Source organism: Vidua macroura, chromosome 3 (genome assembly GCF_024509145.1).
Source record: "Vidua macroura isolate BioBank_ID:100142 chromosome 3, ASM2450914v1, whole genome shotgun sequence".
In the NCBI taxonomy this organism is placed as follows: domain Eukaryota; kingdom Metazoa; phylum Chordata; class Aves; order Passeriformes; family Viduidae; genus Vidua; species Vidua macroura.
In genome coordinates, this window is record NC_071573.1 from 32,531,351 (window position 1) to 32,551,033 (window position 19,683).

General features: G+C 47.2%; 2 protein-coding genes across 2 annotated transcripts in view; one reads left to right on the forward strand and one right to left on the reverse strand.

The window, feature by feature from the left end:
- The window catches only part of XDH (xanthine dehydrogenase), a 48,561-nt gene extending 41,330 nt beyond the window's left edge, over positions 1-7,231 (forward strand). Inside the window, exons 31-37 of the mRNA XM_053973050.1 lie at positions 549-623; positions 1,466-1,518; positions 2,605-2,719; positions 3,320-3,385; positions 4,949-5,137; positions 5,566-5,733; positions 6,476-7,231. Of these exons, the coding sequence (XP_053829025.1) occupies positions 549-623; positions 1,466-1,518; positions 2,605-2,719; positions 3,320-3,385; positions 4,949-5,137; positions 5,566-5,733; positions 6,476-6,526 (717 nt within the window). The 3' untranslated portion in view covers positions 6,527-7,231. The remainder of the gene's footprint in view (positions 1-548; positions 624-1,465; positions 1,519-2,604; positions 2,720-3,319; positions 3,386-4,948; positions 5,138-5,565; positions 5,734-6,475) is intronic.
- A 2,656-nt stretch (positions 7,232-9,887) lies between these two features.
- Positions 9,888-13,759, reverse strand: LOC128804831 (carbohydrate sulfotransferase 9-like). The gene is made up of 2 exons (XM_053973051.1): positions 13,250-13,759; positions 9,888-11,755 (listed from the first exon to the last, which is right to left on the reverse strand). Exons 1-2 carry the CDS (start codon positions 13,347-13,349, stop codon positions 10,941-10,943), a joined length of 915 nt encoding a protein of 304 aa, XP_053829026.1. The 5' UTR covers positions 13,350-13,759; the 3' UTR covers positions 9,888-10,940.
- Between the last annotated feature and the right edge of the window lie 5,924 nt (positions 13,760-19,683).

Genomic DNA, 19,683 nt, shown 5'->3' on the forward strand with positions numbered 1-19,683 from the left:
ACCAATGCATATATTTGCTGGGTATGTGATTTTTCCATTTTAAAAGAAGAATATGGTACTGGTCATTCTCAGTTTAAAAGACAAGGGGAAGTGAAACCTGCAAAGTAAAATAATCAGTCTGTTTTTATTCTCTGCACAGCTTATCTGAGTAGGTTGAATTTTGGGAAGAATTTTTTTGTTCTTTCAGTGTTAAAGGATCATCTTGTAAGCTATGTTGAGCGGTCCTGTACAGATGGGGTACAGATGAAGTTAATGTATAAATGAGCAGACTTCTTATATTTTGTGTCATGGTCCAGAAAGTTCTGTGCTGAATTTGGGATTCCTTTCTGCAATCAGTACAGCCAATCTCCTTTAAAATCCTTTTCAGGCAACATTTCTTCCTATGTAGGAAGACATCCATTAGTGAGCTTTGTTCCTTTTTATGAGTTGCCAAAATCCTAAAGGCAATATTGGTTTAAATAGAAGGTTCTTTGAAACTCTTAGAGGGCTCTTAATACCATAAGCTGGCTATTCAAATCTTAAAATATTTCTTCTCACTCTCTTTCTAGAATGCGTGTCAGACTATCCTAAGAAGACTTGAGCCAATCAAACAGTCTAATCCCAAAGGATCCTGGGAAGACTGGGTAAGCTGTTTGTATCTGTCATGAGACAAGTGGACATTGACAGAGATTGCTTTAATTGGCAAACCACGTGTGCAGGTGTGTCCTCCAGGCCTTCTGCACCTTGCTAGCATAGATTTGAGCAAAGACAGTGTGAAACACAAACCTGGCACAGATTTCCAAGTAGTTAAAACTTACAAGAGGTCATCCTCAAGACATAATTTATTATTTTAACTGAGATTTCTCCAAATTTTGGGGCCTGTCTACAACAAACTTCATCAGACAAAAGTCTTGAGTGGTTACGTGTATATTTGTAGTCAGGCTACAGTCTTGGACAGAAAAAAAACTGATTTTTAATGAAGGGATTCTGTAGCATAGACAGCTCTTGTTGAGCTGCCGTTCAGCCCCTATCATGCTCCTTGTCTGCAATATCTCTGTCCCCTCAATGAGAAGAGATGGAGGGAGCTGTAAGGCTCTGTTCAGAGCCAAGCTCTGCTCTTCATCTGAGGAGTTTTGACTTTGGGATTTGGAAGTCAGGATAGAATTTCCCTCACTAAAGTCAAGATGACCTGTCAATTTAACCTTTGTCCCTGAGGCTAAAGGTCTAACTTGTAGCTGAGAGACAAACAAATACAAGCAGCTCTCATCCTCTGCCAGTGTTTCAAGTTCTGCCCTTGGTAGCTGCTGATGGGGCTGTTTAGGGAAGCAGCTGCAATCATGTTTGGCAGTGCTGGAGTTGGGTAGTGTGACAGCTATCTGTCACTGGACATTTTCTACTTGAGGCCTCCTGGAAATGCTTTGTGCAGTTATTTTGAAGGGCCTGGTTGTATGTTTTATTGTTTTCAAACTCTTCTTCATGTTGCCAGATCAAAACCGCCTATGAGAGCTGTGTCAGCCTGTCAGCCACAGGGTTTTATAGGTGAGTGAAAATTCACACTGCAGAGGCACTGACTCGAGTGCATGGATTGCATCCAGGGAAATTCTGGGAAGATTTACAGCCTTCAGCCCCCTGTAACTGCTCTAAATTAAAGCTGCATTCCCTTTCCTACCTACAAGTGGTAAGCTGAGGTTAACAGTCTTCTGGCTGGGGAGAATTGATTCCTGATGGAGCACAGCTCTGAAGGCAAGTAAATCTGGAGTAGATCTGACTTCATTCCAGCTGACCTTGGCCTGAAGAGGCATAAATGAAATCAGAGCTTTACCTGGGGCTCTGCTCTCTGTCAGCCTTGTGGCCTAGTTTTGCACTAGAACCACCATGGAGGATAAGAGGGGACAAGGATTGTCCTTGAGGAAAATCCTGTCTCCTGTGGCATGAGCAGATACCAGCATTTCCAGTGTTGTTCTCCCACTTCAGACTCTTGCTGGACCCTGTGTAGTTGTGAAATGAGGCACTTCTCTTAGTCAGCTTTACTGCTAGAGGAAAGCAGAGATCCATCATCTTTAAGGCAGAGGGGTTGACATTAATAAATAGCTATAGTGTTTAGAAAAGCCTATTTAGGGCTAAGATACACTATGTGTTAGGTTTTTTTGCATCCCTGAAACATATCTTTTCTAACCAAGTGGCTTGTCAGCATTTTAATAAACCAGTTTTCACATAAGGTATAAATAGTCAGACACAAAATTGGCCATGAACTGTGCTCAGTTCTAAGCTTAATAGAGTTTCTGCTTCAGCTTGACTATGTTCTGAAGTTTAATGGCCTTAAAGAAATGTTCAGCTGCACTCTAAAGCCAAAGGATTTTCCACTGGATTGGTAGATAATAGTCACCACAAGCCCTGAGATTTATGAGCAAATGATGGCTAAAACATTTTGATAGTTTCAATCAGGTTTTGGAATACAGAGTAGATTTAGCAGATTTCTCTTTATAGTTGTTTACACTTTTAATTTCTGCATGGGCTTGACAGAAGGAATGAAACAAAAGTGAATAAGGATTTTGATAAGTAGCAATGTAGTTGTATTTTTTTTTTCATGGAGTTAAATGTGGTTTTGTTTCTCTTTGTATCAAGAATTCCTGAAGTTGGCTACAACTTTGAAAAGAATGAAGGGAAACCATTCTCCTACTTCAGTTATGGAGTTGCCTGCTCTGAGGTTGAGATAGATTGCCTGACAGGTGACCACAAGGTGAGGGGTCAGCAGTGAAACAGAACAAATACTGGGTGTCAGCCCATTCCTGGCTCTGTCATTGGTCTGATGTGACCTTCAGCAAATTTCTTAACTCCTCTGTTCCACAGTGCAGCGATCCATAAAGTGTAATAAAACAATAATTATCTACCCTGCAGGGATTTGGAGCTTAATGAATGATTGCAGAAGTTATTGGATTTGCTTGAGTAAGAGATAGCAGCACTGTGTTGGCACAAAAGTACAGAAACATCCTGGAATTGAGTTAATCATTAAAAGTAACACTGAAGGCTTTGGGAAAAAAAAAAAAAAAAAGAAGAAAAAAATTAAAACAGGATCTGACCTAGTTGGTTATGCTGAGATACAGACCACTGATACCAGCATCTTGGAATTAATATTAACTGGGTCCATTGGACCTCTGAGGAAAACTGCAGTGAGTTCCTTTGAATTACTTTTGGGGTGAACTCAGATTAAAAGTCAGTATGAGAAGTTCAGCTGAGATAAGATTATGTGGGATAGTGTTTGGATACTCTTCCTCACTCTTCCAACCATGGACCAGTTCCAGAGATCTGTGCTGATTTACCCTTTATTCCTGTTTTTTAGAACATTCGCACAGACATTGTTATGGATGTGGGTACCAGTCTGAACCCAGCCATAGATATAGGACAGGTAAGTGAAAAGTGTTGCTACTTCCATCACGTTAAAGCAATCACACTGCTCTCAAGCTTTTCTATTTATTATCACTCTCCAGGTTGTGCCTTTGCAAACACACCCTTTTAACCTTCTGTGCCAGGTTTGGCACAGAATTACATAGGGAAATATTCTGTTAGGGTTTAGGGATTTTTGGCTTGGATAAGACTGCAGGATATTGTTCAGTTACCACCCCATTGATGTTTCTCAGGCTAAATCCCACACCTGATATTTATAGTCCTATCTGTCAATATTAAGTTGATTTAATTTAGTGAAAATTCTCCTGATTAAAGAGTTAGGGTGGTGGATTCTGTCTTCCAGCTGCTGCTGTGTAGAAAGTTGGACCAGTCACTTATCTTGCAAAGTCTTTGGGCAGGCACAAGATTACTTCAAAATTTTGTGCAGTAATAATCACAATATCTCTTAGCAGATAAGGGTAATAAACCAGGGTTGTTTGACGGACCAAGAGATGAATTGTTAGACGTATGCTTATCTAGCCATCTTAGCTCACTGGCTAACTCTAGATGTTGATATGGTGTAACTCCAACGAAACTGCTGCAGGATTTGGGATGACAGGAGAGCATGAGTTGCAAAGCTGTGCTGTAGCTAAAATGGAATTTCCTTGAAAGTGATGTTTTTTTCTGAAAGAGAATTTTTTTTTGTTTTGGAAGTGTTCAATGGGAGAAAGGGGTTTTCTGTCTTTGTGGCGTGTCACTTTAGGTTTGGGAGTTGAGAGATGAGCTAAATGGAGCCTGTCAAAGAGGCCTTCAATTCCTGTGTCCTTCCATGAATTGCTGCAGAGGATGTGGGGGCAAAGTAGAGAAAGGATGTGGCATGAGTGCAGGAATACAAGTACACAGAGATGGGTCAATGAATGCTTGTGACTGCTCTGGCTGTCAGATACCTCAGTGGGCACAGAGAACAGAGCTGCTTTGTGCAGGGTTGTTCAAGCACATCCTCTTGTCATAATCTTTTTTCTCCTAAAATTTACAGTAGAAAAAACATGAAAAGTTTTTTAGTACATAAATGGATATGGGAGTGTTTCTGCAGGTGTCTGTCCTGCTGACCTGATAATATACAGCACTTAGGAAAGCATTTATACTGAAATAGAAAGCATAAAATAGTTTGTCTTTAGATGTTTCATCTTCAGTCCTTTTAGTCTACTTGTCCTTTGATATATCAGCAAGTTCAACGCATTCAATGTTCACCTGCCTGGGAAGAAATCAATATTTTATCATTGATTTTTTTTTTTTTCCCCTGTTGCTTCATCAGAAGATTCCTGTCCTGTGTTTACAGAAAATCTGTTTGCGTGTATTTGTAAATTGCTTCAGCTGCCAGGGAAATGCAGCCACATTTATGTGGGAACACAGGAATTGTGCAAAGATTGTTCCCAGCAGAAGGGACAAGGGTTTAGAGATAAAAAGTGGGATCTGAGTCAGGTGGGGAGGATTGAAAACCCTGGCGGATGTCATCACTGTTTGTCCTTGTGCAGGGAAGAACAACAACAACAGAGAGACTAACCTTGTTTGGATGTGTTTGTAGATAGAAGGAGCCTTCGTCCAGGGCATTGGGCTCTTCACCATGGAGGAGCTGCGTTACTCTCCTGAAGGGAACCTGTACACTCGAGGGCCTGGCATGTACAAAATCCCAGCATTTGGAGACATCCCAACAGAATTCAATGTGTCCCTTCTCCGTGACTGCCCCAACAGCAAGGCAGTTTACTCATCCAAGGTACGCCTGTGGGCCTCTTACTGCCTCATAACACTGTGAAGCTGAGTGGGATAAAGTCATGATCCTGTGTGTCTAAACAGTTCGCCTCATCATGCTGTGGTTGCTCTGAGGTCAGGATGTTTTTCTGTTTCTTATCAGAAATGTGTGTACTATCCTTTCTAGTTAGGAAGAACTGAAGTAACCTGCACATTGCTGCCCTGGTTGTCCATTAGACAGCACTGAAGTGGCTTTGTTGTGTGAGAAAGCTTGTGTTTTCTTCCCATTTCTTCTTTAAATGGACTGAAGGTTGATTTAGTTCAGTCTTTCCTCTGATCACACCAGGCACACTGGAGGCTGTTTTAGCATCATGTTTCCTCACTAAGCACATCTGGTTGACTGAGGTTCCCATCTGGAAGGCAAAGCCTCACTCTTGCTTGTACTCTGTCTAGGCTGTGGGAGAGCCACCTCTGTTCCTGTCTGCCTCAGTGTTTTATGCCATTAAAGATGCCATCTACTCAGCGAGGAAGGACTCTGGCCTGACAGAGGGGTTCAGGCTGGACAGCCCTGCCACCCCAGAGAGGATCCGCAATGCTTGTGTGGACATCTTCACCAAAATGGTAACAGCCCCGGGTCTCACAGTCTGCTCCCTGGCCAGCCTGCCCACGGGGAGTGGGCCTGGAAGTCACGGGGGCCCGGGGCTGGGATTAGGGCAGGATGGGGAGGCTGTGTCCCTGCTCCGGTAGATGGGTTTTGTTTTGTGGGTGTTATCCTTCATTTGACTTGCCATCAGCTGAGACCCAAATCCACAGCCCAGCACTGCTACGGCTCCCACTGCAGGGAGGGCTGCTGTACAGCATCTCTGAAATTCAGTCCATTCCATTCTCCAAGTGTTGGGTGTGGAACAAAGGCACTGACTGCTTGTCCTGATGCTCCTGACTATCATCTCTCAGAATCATCCCATATGGTGAGGGCCATGGTGTGACTTAGTGGTGTCCCTCAGCAGGGGAGAGGGAGAAAAGTGTTCCTTCAAATACTCCCTTCTTCTGAATGTTACAGCCACAGGAGTCTCCTTAGAGCTGTGGACTTGATTTGAAGGAGTGCAGGAGTTCTCCCTCTCACTGGCTTCTCTTGGGCTGCTCTGTCATAGTGTTGTCACAGGGCTCTGTAGTAGTCAACCATCAGGCCTCTTAACAGAAGTGCCATGAGACAGAAATCTCTGTGTTTGGCAAAACTGGGATAGGAGCACCTATCTTCACATGTACAAAGTCCCCCCACCTGAAAGGCAGCATGGTGGGACATGCTGAATGCTGGACAGGACCCTCATTTGTGGCTAATTCAATTTTTTTTTTCTCTTTATAGTGCCCTTCTGCTGAGCCAGGGACCTTTAAGCCATGGTGTGTGCGTGTGTAGGAGGAAAGCTTGAGGAGCAAACTCTGCTGAAATGGAGCTTACACCAAAGGAACCACAAGGCAGTAGGACTATAATGGACCAAAAAAACCAACCTGTGTTCATATGGCTCACCCACTGATTCACGGAGCTTTCACATTTAATTGTCCAATCATTGTTTTCTCTATAAGAGGGAATTGCTGCCAGATTATAGCTGTGATGTAAATTCAAATGAAGAGTAAGTTGAAGGTGATGCTATCCAGGTGTAATTGAAAAATCTTACAGATTTCATAAAAATTGCTGCAAGGATGCTTCTTACCAGCCAGTGTGAAATAGCAGGGTGGTTGTTTCTTCTTTTTCCTGCTATGGGGAAAAGATGTATCACCTTGTGATGCTGTGCCAAGAAGGACTCAAATATGTTGATCCCAGACATAGAGTCCTCTAGCTGAGATGGTGGAAGGTGTAAGAGGTGCTGAGGGCTGGACCCTGCTGTGTCCCCTTTGCACACAAAGCCAGCTATATTCTAGAGGGAAATGAGCAGGACTTTTGGTGTTGGCTAATGAAGATGGTCTTACCTGTGTAACAAAAGTGTTTCAGAGGAAAATGTGACCAATAACTGATTTACCTGAAAGATCAATGACTGTTGCTTTGTCTGCACCTGGGCTTTAATGAGATTTTTAGTTCAAGTGCTACCTTGTCTTCTCTGATTAAAGATAAAAACTAAATATACCAAGAGTACTTACAGCAAGATGCTGCTTTGTTTGACACAGACTTTTCCCATCCCACACCTCCACATCTCTCCCATCCTTTAAATAGGAAAGGACATCAGAGACCTTGGAGTAACAGAAATTTGCTCATTGATGTTCTCAAGGTAATTTATACCAGCCTAAGCAAGGGGCACGAGGAGGTTGGGCACAGCTGGGGATTAGCTAGCTCTGGGTGCCCTCTAGGGTCAATCGCGTGCTGTCATGGCCTTGCCTTTTCAAGAGAATTCTTAGTTTTGCTGAATGTAAGAGAATGGATACATTTTGCTACAGGGAGTGCTTGTCTGAAAAATGTGCTGGCTATGTGATGACCTGGTGTCATCTGGATTGAATATATTTTTCATGCTGGATTTAGTGCTGGGCATCCCTCCTGACAGGTTTTGTCACTGTCAGATTCAGCACTGGAGCACCATGTTATATCTGTAGATGGTGTCAGCCACATACTGTGCCTGCTTATCATTTGCAAACTTTTATCTGTTTTTCTGGCCTACTGCTTTTTAAGTATGTCCTTTTTCTCTTTTTGCACTCCCAGGGCCATCAAAAAAGTATGGTGCAAGAGGATGTTACTCCTTAAGTAAAATTTTGCTCACATACAAACTTCTTAAAATTGGCCTTCATCTTAGAACTGGACAATGTATGCCCAGTGTGAAGTATTTTTTTAAGCACTCCAGGGTATATTGCTTGGAAAGGTGTAGATTTATTTCTCAACTTGAAATATTATGGATCTACCATCTAGAAGAAGGGAATTTGTATATGTGAGTTGCTGGAAGTATTTTGTGCCTGTTGGGATTGCTATGTAATTGTTTTATTAATTGAAATATGATGATTGGTGCTTCTTAAGTTCTGAGGTACTGGGCAAGAACACTTTTTTTTTTTCCTGAAAGTTCGTAATATGTAAAAAACTTCTTAGAGAAGAAAATGTGATAATTCATGTGCAGGAACATGAATTATGCAGCTATTGGAGCCTGTGTGTTCACATTCTTGGGTGTCCAGGGAGGGATGCAAAATACGAAGTCCGTAAGGTAGATTGGTACCAGCTGTTTCTGTGAATTCCACCTTGTGGGATTGCTGGACATGCTCATTGAGACCAGGATGAGAAGAGATGCAAAGGTAATGTGTGTTAAAGCCGAGCATGGAGATGCAGGCAGAGTGGGGATACCCAGGAGGTCCCAGTGTCATCCCAGGGGAAAGTTGCCAGTGTTCATGACAGTCCTGCTGCTTGTGATGGTCCTGGGAGATGTTGGGATGTCACCAGCAGGATGAATAAGAGCTCTTTCTCTCCCTGGTTTTGGAGTTTTCATCATTTCAGGATGGGTTTGTGAGTGTCTCGCAGTCACAGTGACTGCCTGGTCAGGTGAAATTTTTTAAAATTAGACATACTAAGTCTGTTTTGCTATTTGCTTTGTGAGTTAATTGGAAGTGCATTTGCCAAGTTCTGGGTACACGCAGTGGTCAGAGCAGGCTGTTCAGAGCAAACCTGTGGAGCCAGTTTTGCTGCAGCATCAGTGAGCCACTCTTTCCCAAGCAGCAGCCCTGGCCCTCATGCCCAGCCCAGTTTGAGGCCCTCCTGATACCCTTACCCAGCTGATGGAGAGAGGAAACACTTCCCTTTTGGGGTGCACTGGAATTGAATGTAAATTAAACACCTGGGACGGCAAGGGTATAAAATCAGAGTTGCAAAGTAATGACAGCAACTGACTGTTAGGGTGTAGGGAAAAGGGAAGCTTGGAAGCTAATAGCAATTTAAAGAAAGATCACTGTGCTACCTGTCTGTGCTGTGGGACTCTAAGAACATGAGGCTGAGGTTTTCATGTCACCTCTCAATGTCTGAACATTTCATACATTGAATTCCCGTGGAACTAAGTGCCTGGCACCTTAGGAAAGGACTAGGACCCACTGGGGAGAGCTAGCAGGAAGAGGAGATCTCTGACCTGAGGCATGCTCTGCACTACAAAGGTGGGGGGGATCAGCTCTCCTGCCCTGAGTGCACAGCACTGTCCCCTGCCAGGTGCTGTGTCCCATTTCCTCACACTACATCTCGCTCTGTGGGGTCTCAGCTCGCTGTCACTGGAGGGAAAGCTACTCATGAAGAGAAAAATGTTCCTTTTCTAGTACTTTCCAGTGAAATAGAGCATGGATGCAGGACTCTAATTTAATGGCATATAATTGGAAATTTGCTGCTTTTCTTTTTCCAGAAGTCTATCCTCAGAAGAGGAACTATGCCATCTTGCTAGACTGTAAAGTATTGAGCACAATAACGGCTCCTCAATAGCAATTACTGCAGCTGGAGAGTGTGTGGGAGTGTGAAAGGAGCCTTGCTGATCTCCTGTTTTAATGCTATTAATTGCATGGCCTTCTGTGAGAGAGGGAGGCCAAGATTTTGGTAATTGTTTTAGGTCAGGTCTAATCAACAGTTTTCACTGACATTCTTTAATGAGTGCTGTCAAAATGGTACCATGAATGTATGTGGAATTCTCTGTGAATGTCATAACATTGCAAAATAAAGCTGCTAAATACTCTGGAAACAAGTATGCTATGGTCAGAGTCTGGCAGGATTTGAAACCTAGACAACTCATCCTTGGTGTTTGCTTGACAAAGGTGGACCCTCCCCATGGGCTGTGAGTCAGATCAGCTCAGTGACCAAGGCAGAGAGAGGGTGGGTGATTGCACTGGGCTGCCCAGCTGGATGAAGCTGTGAGCCAGCTGGAGAGATTGGGCCTCTGTCTGGCTATGCTGGCAGCCAAGTCCAAAAGAAAGCAGTCAGTCCTCATGCTTCTCTGCCAGCAGGAGCCTGTAGTAGCCACATCCTGTTTTCCATAGCAGCACAGTGATGTGTTCTGATGCTTCTAGCCACCTCCACAGGGCCCACCAGTTGCTGCCACAAGGTGGGAGGCAGTCTTTCTGGTGCTGTGGCTGGTACCTGATCCACACTGACACTTCCTTGTCTCAGGGATAATGCACTGAGCTGAATGCTGGCCTTGGCCCACTGGAGTCAGCCCTGGAAGGAGGGGAGCCAAACCCAAAACGTGTGAATGGAGCAAGCATTGGGGTCCCATCCCCAGGGACCCACACATAGGGGATGAGGCTGTAAAACAGGAACCGTTCACACAGAACAGAAAAGACCAAATGATGGGCTAGGCTTTACCCTCCCTGAGCATGAAAAGAGTGGGAACATTGCCAGTGATTCCCCAGCAGGGTCTGCCACCCTGTGTCATATCTCAGCCTCCAGCTGACATGCTCCTCTGGGAGCATTTCTTGTATCTGAGTGGGAAGATTTGTCAGGAAGAGGCCATTGCCAAACCTCTTGGCCCAACATGGAGCCCAGAAAAGGAAATGTCAGCATGGGCACAGCATGTGTGATGCTACAGTGGTTTGCAGCAGGTCCAACCCACCCTACCCCAAACTGCTGGGTTTATCCCATCGCAGTTCAGTTCATGCAGTTTTCCAAGTCCAGTGCCACAAGTTTCACTAGTGCCTGCTCTTGTCATGTTTAAACATGATTTGACCACATTGATCCCCCATCCCTGGCAGTGGTGTGTCTCAACTCTCTGATGGGTCTTTTGGACTGTGACATGGAAAACCTCACTGCAAGCAGCTGGGAAGCAAAGGCCTGTCAGTATCTTGAAGCACTTGCCTATGGATTAATGCTCCCTGAAACAGTTCCTCAGTGTGGGCTATTTCTGCCAGGTCTCCACGGTGCTGGGATGGTCTGACAGGAAACTGCTAGACAATGGGAAAGCAGCAAGGTCCCAGCGGTAGAAATGAGACAGCCGCTTCTTCTGTTGGGCAGACAGCTCGCTGAACATCTGCTCTGACAACCACCTGTAGGTCCACTGCACCTGGCTGTCGGTGAGCTCGGGGAGGAGGCTGCCTGCAGGCAGCCCAGCCCGGTGCAGCAGGTGGCCCAGCTCCTGCCTGAGGAAGCCAAACATTACCACATAGTCATACTGGATGAGGCAGGGCCGGCACAGGCTGACCAGTGGCTTCCAAGCCATGCTGCCGTTGTGCGTTCCACTGTCTAGGACTTCCTGGACGAAGCTGCTGAAGGATGGGCTGATGCCCATGCCTTGCAGGAACGTGGCGATCAGCCTGTGGAAAGGGTCCCTGACAAACAGCACTTTGGTGTAAGACCCCAGCATGGCCTTTATCTCCGTCTGGTTGAACTCGCTCAGCCGTGTCTCCTTGGTGTGCAGCTGGTGGTAGGGGAGCAGCACTGGCAGCGTCACATTTTCCTCCTCTAGCTTCTCCAAAAGCTGATGCCATTCCTCCACCCCTGCTGATGGCACTTGGCAGTAGAGGAGATCCAGCTTGGTGTTCACCCTCAGACTCGGAAGCAGGGAGGCTCTCTTGTCTCGGTTGCTTGGCAGTGTGCTGACTTTGCCTGCTTGGCTGCAGAAATCTCTCAGTCTCCTTTTCCTGAGCTGCTGGACGTGAAGGAAGGTGTCCAGTGTCAAAGTGAAGCCCTCCTCTGCCTTGGGGGCCAGGTCACCTGGGAAACAGCATTTGGAAATGGGGGTGAGGAAAGTACACAGTGCCCCGAGTCAGACCCCGAGCACACAGTGCTGTTGCAGGCTCTTCTGCAGTTATTCCAGTGTGGAAAGGATTCAGCGTGGACAAAATGGGTGGGAGAGAGGAGGCCAGCCCTGTCTGGCAAAGAGCTTGGCTTTGCTGGGAAACGGGTTTCTGACCCCATGAACATGTGAGATTATGGACACCCAGACCCCCCTTTCCCCAAATCACCATGCCTGAGGACCGATCTAAACCACACATTTATTCCACAGGCCTAGTTCTCTGGTAAATCACAATTTTTGCTTTTAACTCCTTGCTTGCAGCTGAACATCACAGAGGTGAGTTTACCAAAGAATCAAAAATATTTTGAGAGACCAGGCAGTACTAAGTTGGTTTGTAGCTACAAATACATGATGTCCTGCAAACCCTTTTGCATCTGTTAATAGGTTAACATCAGCTACCAAGTATATGTGAATAAGGGATTATTCTTAATGGCTCAGGGTGATTTAGGGACCCAAATGACATCATTTCTTGCATCACTCCCATACGTAAATTTTTTCTGTTGTAGATAAAAAGGCAAAAGCAAATAAAATGCAAAAGCAAATAAAAGGCAAAAGCAAATAAAAGGCAAGGCAAAAAGCAAAGAGAAGTGAGATGACAACAAAGCAAATATAAAAGGCAAAAGCGAATACAAAGACTCTATGAGAGTGAGTTTAATTTCTCAAATTTCAGCTTTGCTTTTTTTTGTCTTCTTATTTTTGATGTGAAAAGGCCAGAGAGGGTTTGAATGGGGAAGATTAATGCCTGCCTTGTTGGTTTATTTTCTTTAGCAGCAGCACATCTGCCTCATCTGCTCAGTGCAGGCATCTGGCAGCCCTGGGAGACAGTTTGATGGTTTGTTCTGTGTCCTCGGGAAGTTAAATATTTGGGGAGGCTCTTGTACAGAGCAGCACAGTTAAAAGCAGAGAAGCAAAGTTAAAGTTAGGCAAAGGCCATCAGGAACACAGGAAGAAACACAGTGGTGCCTGAAGCTATCCTGAGCTGCTCTTAGACTCACTCAGCCCCAGAATGACAATGTCTAGAAAATCTAGTGATGACTCTGCCCTGGAATGATGGGAACTGGAGGGGAACGATGCATTTTTTAGGCAAAAAATGCAATAATCACTAATGCCCCTGCTCCCTCCTGGCCTTCACAACAAAACAACATAAATTTTCATAACAAAAGTTTGGGGAGTTCCCTCCAGCAGCCTGACACCTGTTTTCCCCGCCACACCTGAAATCAATGACCCCACTAAGAACATAAAGCTTCAGGCCCCCACAGCAAGGGCTTTCTCCACAAACACCGTGCCAAGGGCGTTTTCTGTCCTGTAGGCATTTGCCCACCCAGACCCTCTGGAAGAAGCCCCAGGGCACTTCCCCCACGGCCCAGAATGGCTGCCGGACATGCAGAACCGCCGTGGGCCCCAGGCCTTACCTGCGTGCCTGCGGGCCGGGGTCTGGAGCAGCAGCCTCCAGCTGAGGAAGGCGGCGACGGCCAGGGCGGCCGAGAGGCCGAGGCGGGGAAGGAAGCGCATTTCTGGGGTGTGCTGGGTGCCGAGCGCTGCTGAGCAGCTCGGGACCCGAGGGAAGGGTGTTGGGGAACCTCCTGTTTATTTAAACACACCCAGCCGGAGCTGGGTTAAAAGGACTGTTTGGGCAGCAGCTCGGCTCGGGCAGGGAAACGGCCTGAGGCACAGCAGGTGCCGCCTGCCTGCGTTCACGGCGTGAGATTTTGAGGCAGAATCCGCCTTCTTGTTCGGTGTCTGTGCCACGCCAGGTGACAGTGCTGTGAGGAACAGGCCCTGCATCCCCACTTCTGTGCAGGCAAAGATGTCCCTGGTCCCCTGACACTCCCTAATCTCCGCAGCTTTTGGCACCGAGGGAGGGAGGCACTACTCGGGAACGGTGCTGTGGGGACCAGCGGGGACTGGGACTGGGGTGAGGAAGCAAGCGCTGGGCCACGGGCCCTGCCTCTGTGGTGCTGGGGGGGGTCTTTTAAGCTAGCAGCTGTGGCAGGGGAGGTGACAGGGCACAGCCAGTGCCACAGCCAGTGGCTGGTCGATGATGAGCCACGGACTGGAAGTTCTGAACTGCTCTTTGTGTCCTTCTGCTGTTTACACTGGGCAGTACAGAGGCCTCACTATACAAAAAAAGGGGGCGTGAGCTGCCATGCAGGCAGACAGACGCGCTGCTCCTTCCTTTCGCCAAGCAGCCGCCCCGTGGGATGGGAACCCACCTGCCAGGAGTGCTTGAAGGCTGTGCCACGGGCGGATTTGCTCTCTTCCGGACAGCGTGGCTTTCCCAGCAGAGGGTGCTCTGTGCCCGAGGAAGCCCTGCCCTGCCGTGCCCGCCGCTGGGGGAGGCGAGGGACGTGAGCTCTGCCCGCCCTGCCCCGCTGCGGCTTAGCGGATCAACTTCACAGCTGCGCTCGCCACGTTTGTGCCTTTTAAAGCCTTTCTACAGCGAGGAGATGTTTCCTCTGGGTCTTGCGGCCAGACACTGCTGCAGGTGTCCCTGCAACCTGTCCCCCAAATCTGGGAGAATCCCGGTACAGCCAGAGCTGGAAATATTCGGGGGCGGGTGTGAATGGCCATAATTTGCTTATACATTTCAGCAGGGACTGTCCCAACCACAACCCCAGCGAGCCTGAAGTGCAGCTGTAACGTGTAGTGTGAAATGCAGCTGATTTTTATTTCACAGTCATAAAGTGAAAGCAAAGAGACATTCTCTGAGGGGCAGAAAGAAATATTGGAAAACCCCCTTTGCTTTGCATTGCAAGGAAACTGAACTTCCCAAGTTACTTCTGGGTTTCATCTCTCCTCCTTCTAACTTGTATCTGCCATTTAAATGGCGATTTTTTAATTATTTTTTTTTCTCGCTCCTTGGGATTTCTTTTGATTTTTTTTTAAGTGCCAAAAATTTTTATCAAGTGTCTGTAAACTTACTGAAACTCACTGCTGGGCTTCCCCTGTTTGCCTTCCATTCACCACTTAGCAACAGCCAGCAAGGTTGAGACTGCAGTTCTTGAACTGAAAGGCTTCCTGCTATATGCTTGTAGGGAGCCAGCAGCCTTTTTTGGGCACAGAGGCTGAGTCAGGTGTGGAAATGCATTCACATCCTACTATTTAATGCAATTGTACAAGGGAATTAGTTGGGGAATTCATATGGAGCTTCCCGTAATTTAGGAAAACCCTCACTGCCATGAACGTGAGAAAAAGCCATTTCTTTTTCTTTACAACAGCAGTAGGATTGGCTGAATAAGGATTTCCAGATTTTTTCCCACCGGTATCTTGAGCAACATTGCCTTGGGCTCCCTTTTTCTCCTCACAGGACGCAAACCCTTTGGAGATACAGGTTAACAAACATCCTCCTCTTCAGTCTTCCCACATTCCTCCCACTTCCAAATTTTGCAAAGTATTGTCTTGTGTGACCATGACCCGTGGGCACTGATGTGAGGGTTCTCCCCCTTGTTCCTCCTCATGCCTGCCTTGTGGGAATGTGAACTTTGCGATGTGATGGCAAACACTGCCTCATTTGGCAAGGGATGTTTTTACACTGTGAGGAAAGGAAGAGTGGAGAGGAAACCTTCTTATCCCTCTTCTTGTTTGGAAACTTGCATATGACATCTGTGTTTTGCAAGCAAATTCAGGCTCATCTCTCAGCAGAAATGTGGGAGCAGTTGGAGGAGGAACAAAGTTCCCTGCTCCCAGAGCACCATGTAACGTGGAAAGTCTCTGGTCTTTGGGAAGGATGGTCCTGAGAGCAGGGCTGCCAGCCTGCTGGCTGGGAATGCATTGCACTGAGTGGACGAGGATTCCTTGAAAACAACCCAAAAAGTCAAGGGTGGGAGCGAGTATTTGTGAATAAACTGGGGGTTCTGCAAGTGGCCTCTTTTCCATCATATCTCTGGGTTCCCAGAGCTCCTCTTTGTGCCTGTGGAGAACCTTGGCTGCCCAGCTTGTGAGCATGAGGCACACACCCCATCACCTACCCACAGGGCTATCTTACTCTCAGGGATGAGGTTTAGCACTTTAGTGCATGAGCTGGAGCCTATGTGGAAGCTTCAACTCCTTCAGTCTTATGGTCAGCTGAGGGCCAACTCAGCTGCTTTCTTGTGGGATTTGGGATTTTCTTCACTCTAGCTCCTGCCAGATGTGGGTGAGCCCATCTGCCCAGCACACTGAATCCATCTCCATCTTCTCCAGTGCTTGCATTCAGCGCTGCCACTGTTAGCAGTGGATTTGGAAGGGGGACATTTGTCCTTGTGCATTGGACAGGGAGACCAGGCTGGCTTTGGGCAGGCAGGGAGAAGCCAAAGGCTGCAGGGACTGTCCCACGCAGCAGCATCCTGGGACTGAGCAGCACTGGACCAGAAATAGTTGTGCAATGTGGAAAGGAAGGGAAAGCAAGTTCCCATTGCACCCAAGGAGTGGAGCAGGTAGGACAATATTTGGAGTGGTTGTACAACTGTGGCACTTCCTGTTTTCCTGCAGGCAGGAGCTGTGATTGTCACTTCTTATTCAGCTCCTCATCCTGGGAGGAAGACAGCATCAGGCTGTCCAGGGGCAGCAGGATGTTTATGTGGCAGGCTGAGTCAAGGTGCTGCTTTTAATACACCCCAGAGCAGAGTCATTGGGGGAAATGTACATTTTAGATTTCTTCTTCTTCTTTTTTTTTTTTTTTTTTTTTTGAAGGCTCATGAACATCTGAAGTGCTTTGCAATTGCCATCGAGCTGTGTGGCCGAATGCCAGTTGAGTGTCATTGTTTTCTAAGGCTATTACACAAGGATTTTACAGAGTGCCATGAACTACTGGTAATTTAGGGAGGATTCATCTAATTAGTGATGCTGTATTGAGAGGCTTTGCTTAATTATGCCATAAGCTGTCAAACTCTGCACTGTCTCAGCCAGGCCCACATCAACCAGAGCACCTAACGGTGGTGGGGAGAGGATGAGGCAGCCACACAGCCTCTGCCATGTGCCCATCCAAAGGAGCCCTCTCTCCCTGCTTTATTAAGGATAAGGGCATTTCCCTGGAAGGGGGAACCAAGGGACTCAATGAGACTCAACATTTTAAAAAATATGGGGTTTGCAGCCATTATCTCTCTGCAGTAGCAGATGGGAATCCCATGGGAAAAAAATAGCCTGTGTCTGGATCTATGTATGCAAGGGAAGAATGCTCATGGGACTAGTGGCCATCACATCCATCCCATCACCTGCCATGAGACCAGCAGCCATCCATCCCATTGTCTCCATCCCATCAACTGCCATGGGACCAGCAGCCATCTCCTCCATCCCAGCATCTCCTCATGGAGCTTTGTGGTGCCACCTGAACAGCACAGGATCTTTTACGACTACCATCTGTTTCTCCAGCCAGATCTCAGCCTTGCTTTGTGTCCCAAGCTCCTCCTGGCCTTTCTCTCTCTTTAGCACTGCATGGGAGAAACCCAAAGTGCTCTCAGACAAACCAGGCAGTGTCCATGCATGTGTGGTAATTTGGAAAATCTAGTCCTTCAGCTTTTCTTTCTCATTTGTTTTTTAATGTAAATTTTGTTTCATGCAGACAGCTCTGCTCTTTGGACTGTTCTTCCCTTTTGGATCCAAGTAAGAGAGGGATCCTGAAAGAGCCCTCAGGAGCCACTTATGCACCCCATTAACATGGGGACAAAGCCTCTGCTCAGCCCCCAACTTCACAGAGATTGGAGAGTTTTTACTTGGGTGGCCACAGCAGCATTACTGGGGGCAGCACAGAGGAGATTGGGGTCTGAAACATCTAAAAATCTCCTGAAAAAGAGCTGCTGGTGGTGAAAAACAGGATGGTGGGAAGAAAACCTCTGTTGTCATCACCCACTGGAACCAGACTTTGATCTCCTGCTGTGGTCCCTGATGGGAGGGGAGGTGTGGGCTGAGAGGAGATGGGCAAAGGAAGAGGGCATCTCCTGGGATTTGGGTTGTGTCTTTTCCCGAGCCACAACTCTCTCACTGCAAAATGGCTTCCCCAGGCTTCACACCCCGTACCTGCCCTGTTTTTTTCAGGAGAGAAGCACTTTTGCTTTGTTTATGGCAGCATTTTTGCCTTTTTGTGTCATTTTTTGTGCTGCTGCCTGATCAGGTGAGGAAAGCTCTCACCCATGTCTGCTGCTGGACATGGGGGGATGGGCTCTCAGGCAGCTTTTGACCTGGGACTGGCTTTTGCTGATGCTGCTGAAAGCTGAATTTGTCTGAGAGTGCACGCAGACATCTGCCCACTGTTCCTAGCCTCTCCCAAGGGAGTGGTGCCCCATGACACTGCAGGCTATCATGTTTTCTTGGTTGCTGGTTGTTTCTATTATTCATACAGCAACTCGTTAAATATTCAGAGATCTCTTGACTGTTTTTTCAGTGGCTTGTGGAGGAGGAGGTGGCGGCATGGCTCGCTGGGGCCACCTCCACACCTGGTTTAGTAGGATGCTATTTCTGATGAGCGATGTTTTCGGGAACTCTGGAGCCTATGGCCCTGACTCCAGACCAGAAGTGGCAGGGGGAAAAGGATTTAAGGTCTGTTTGTTTTACTTTTTTGTCCAGACAATAAGCCAGCAAATACTCCCAGATTGTTTATATTTGGATAAGGCCACTCGTGTCCTGTGAAAGGAAAATGACACATCTACTACTTCTCCTGGGGAGAGATGGTGTGGGACAAATGGACTCCTGGTGTGGCTGCCAGAAGCCTCTTGATGCCACTGCTGGGATGTGTGGGATGGCGTTGGCACCGTGGTCCAGATGGGGAGAGTATTGTAAAGGCACAAATGCCTGTTTTTTCTCTGTTGGTGGCATTAGTTTGGGGCCAGATGCACAGGATGGGTAGAGCTTGGTCCCCAGTGCCAGCCCCACATTGCTGCCTCCTTCTCTCCCACTGGGATGTGGGGCTGTGGACACTGGCAGGTAGCCTCATCAGACTTCCCATCCAACAAGTTGTTTTTGGAGTCTGTGGGATGTGAACCACAAATTGAAATTCTGCTTTCCTGTGTTTTTCACAGAAGCTCAGCCCCTCCTGGCATGGCACTGCAGGGGGGAAAGACACGAGGCATAGAGGTTTGGCTGCAGGGCTTTGGGCTGGCTTTGCTCAGCTCCCACCACGCCTAACCAGGACATCAGGTGCCTGACCCCAACTGGTCGTGCCTGTGTCCCCCTATCTGTTCTGGCTCTCTCACACCTTCCTGCAGTGAATGGGATTTAGCAGCTGCAAACAGGACTGGACAGAGCCGGGGAGGATCAGTGTGCAGCCCCATCCTGGGACTGGCAGAGCCCCCTGCCTCAACACGAGCCTTGTTTGAGCACAGGATTCGTTTGAGGTACACCACACACAGCATCCCCCTTGTCCTGAGGTCAGGTCTTAAGGATTTTGGAGCCTCTTGCCATTGTCCAGCTGCATAGAGCTGAGGGATGCTCTGCCCTCATCTCCTCTATTCCAACCCTCTCCTGCGAACCAAACGCATACCTGAGGTATTTTCACAGGAGCTGAGTGGTCCATCATGGCAAGTCACAACATGAAGGTTCCAAAAACTACCCCAAAACAGTTTTCCCCTTTTTTTTTTTTAATTTGTTAAATCACTCACTTGCAGAAAGCACCACCTTCTTGTCCCCTAGGGAAAGGTCAGGCAACAGGAAGAACAAGTGAACTTGAGGCACTATGGCCCTGCAACAGGTCAGGTCAGGGAAGAGGAATTTTCTTGGCTCACAGAGGCTTGGCAGCTCCTGGGATGGCTCTGCTGGCCTCACCCTGGGCAGGTGCTGTGAGAAAGTGCCAGGAACCCACAGCTCCACTGCAGTCTGTAACTCCAGCTCGGTCTAACACCCCCTTTCTTCATGTCAAAATTGGTCAGATTTCTTT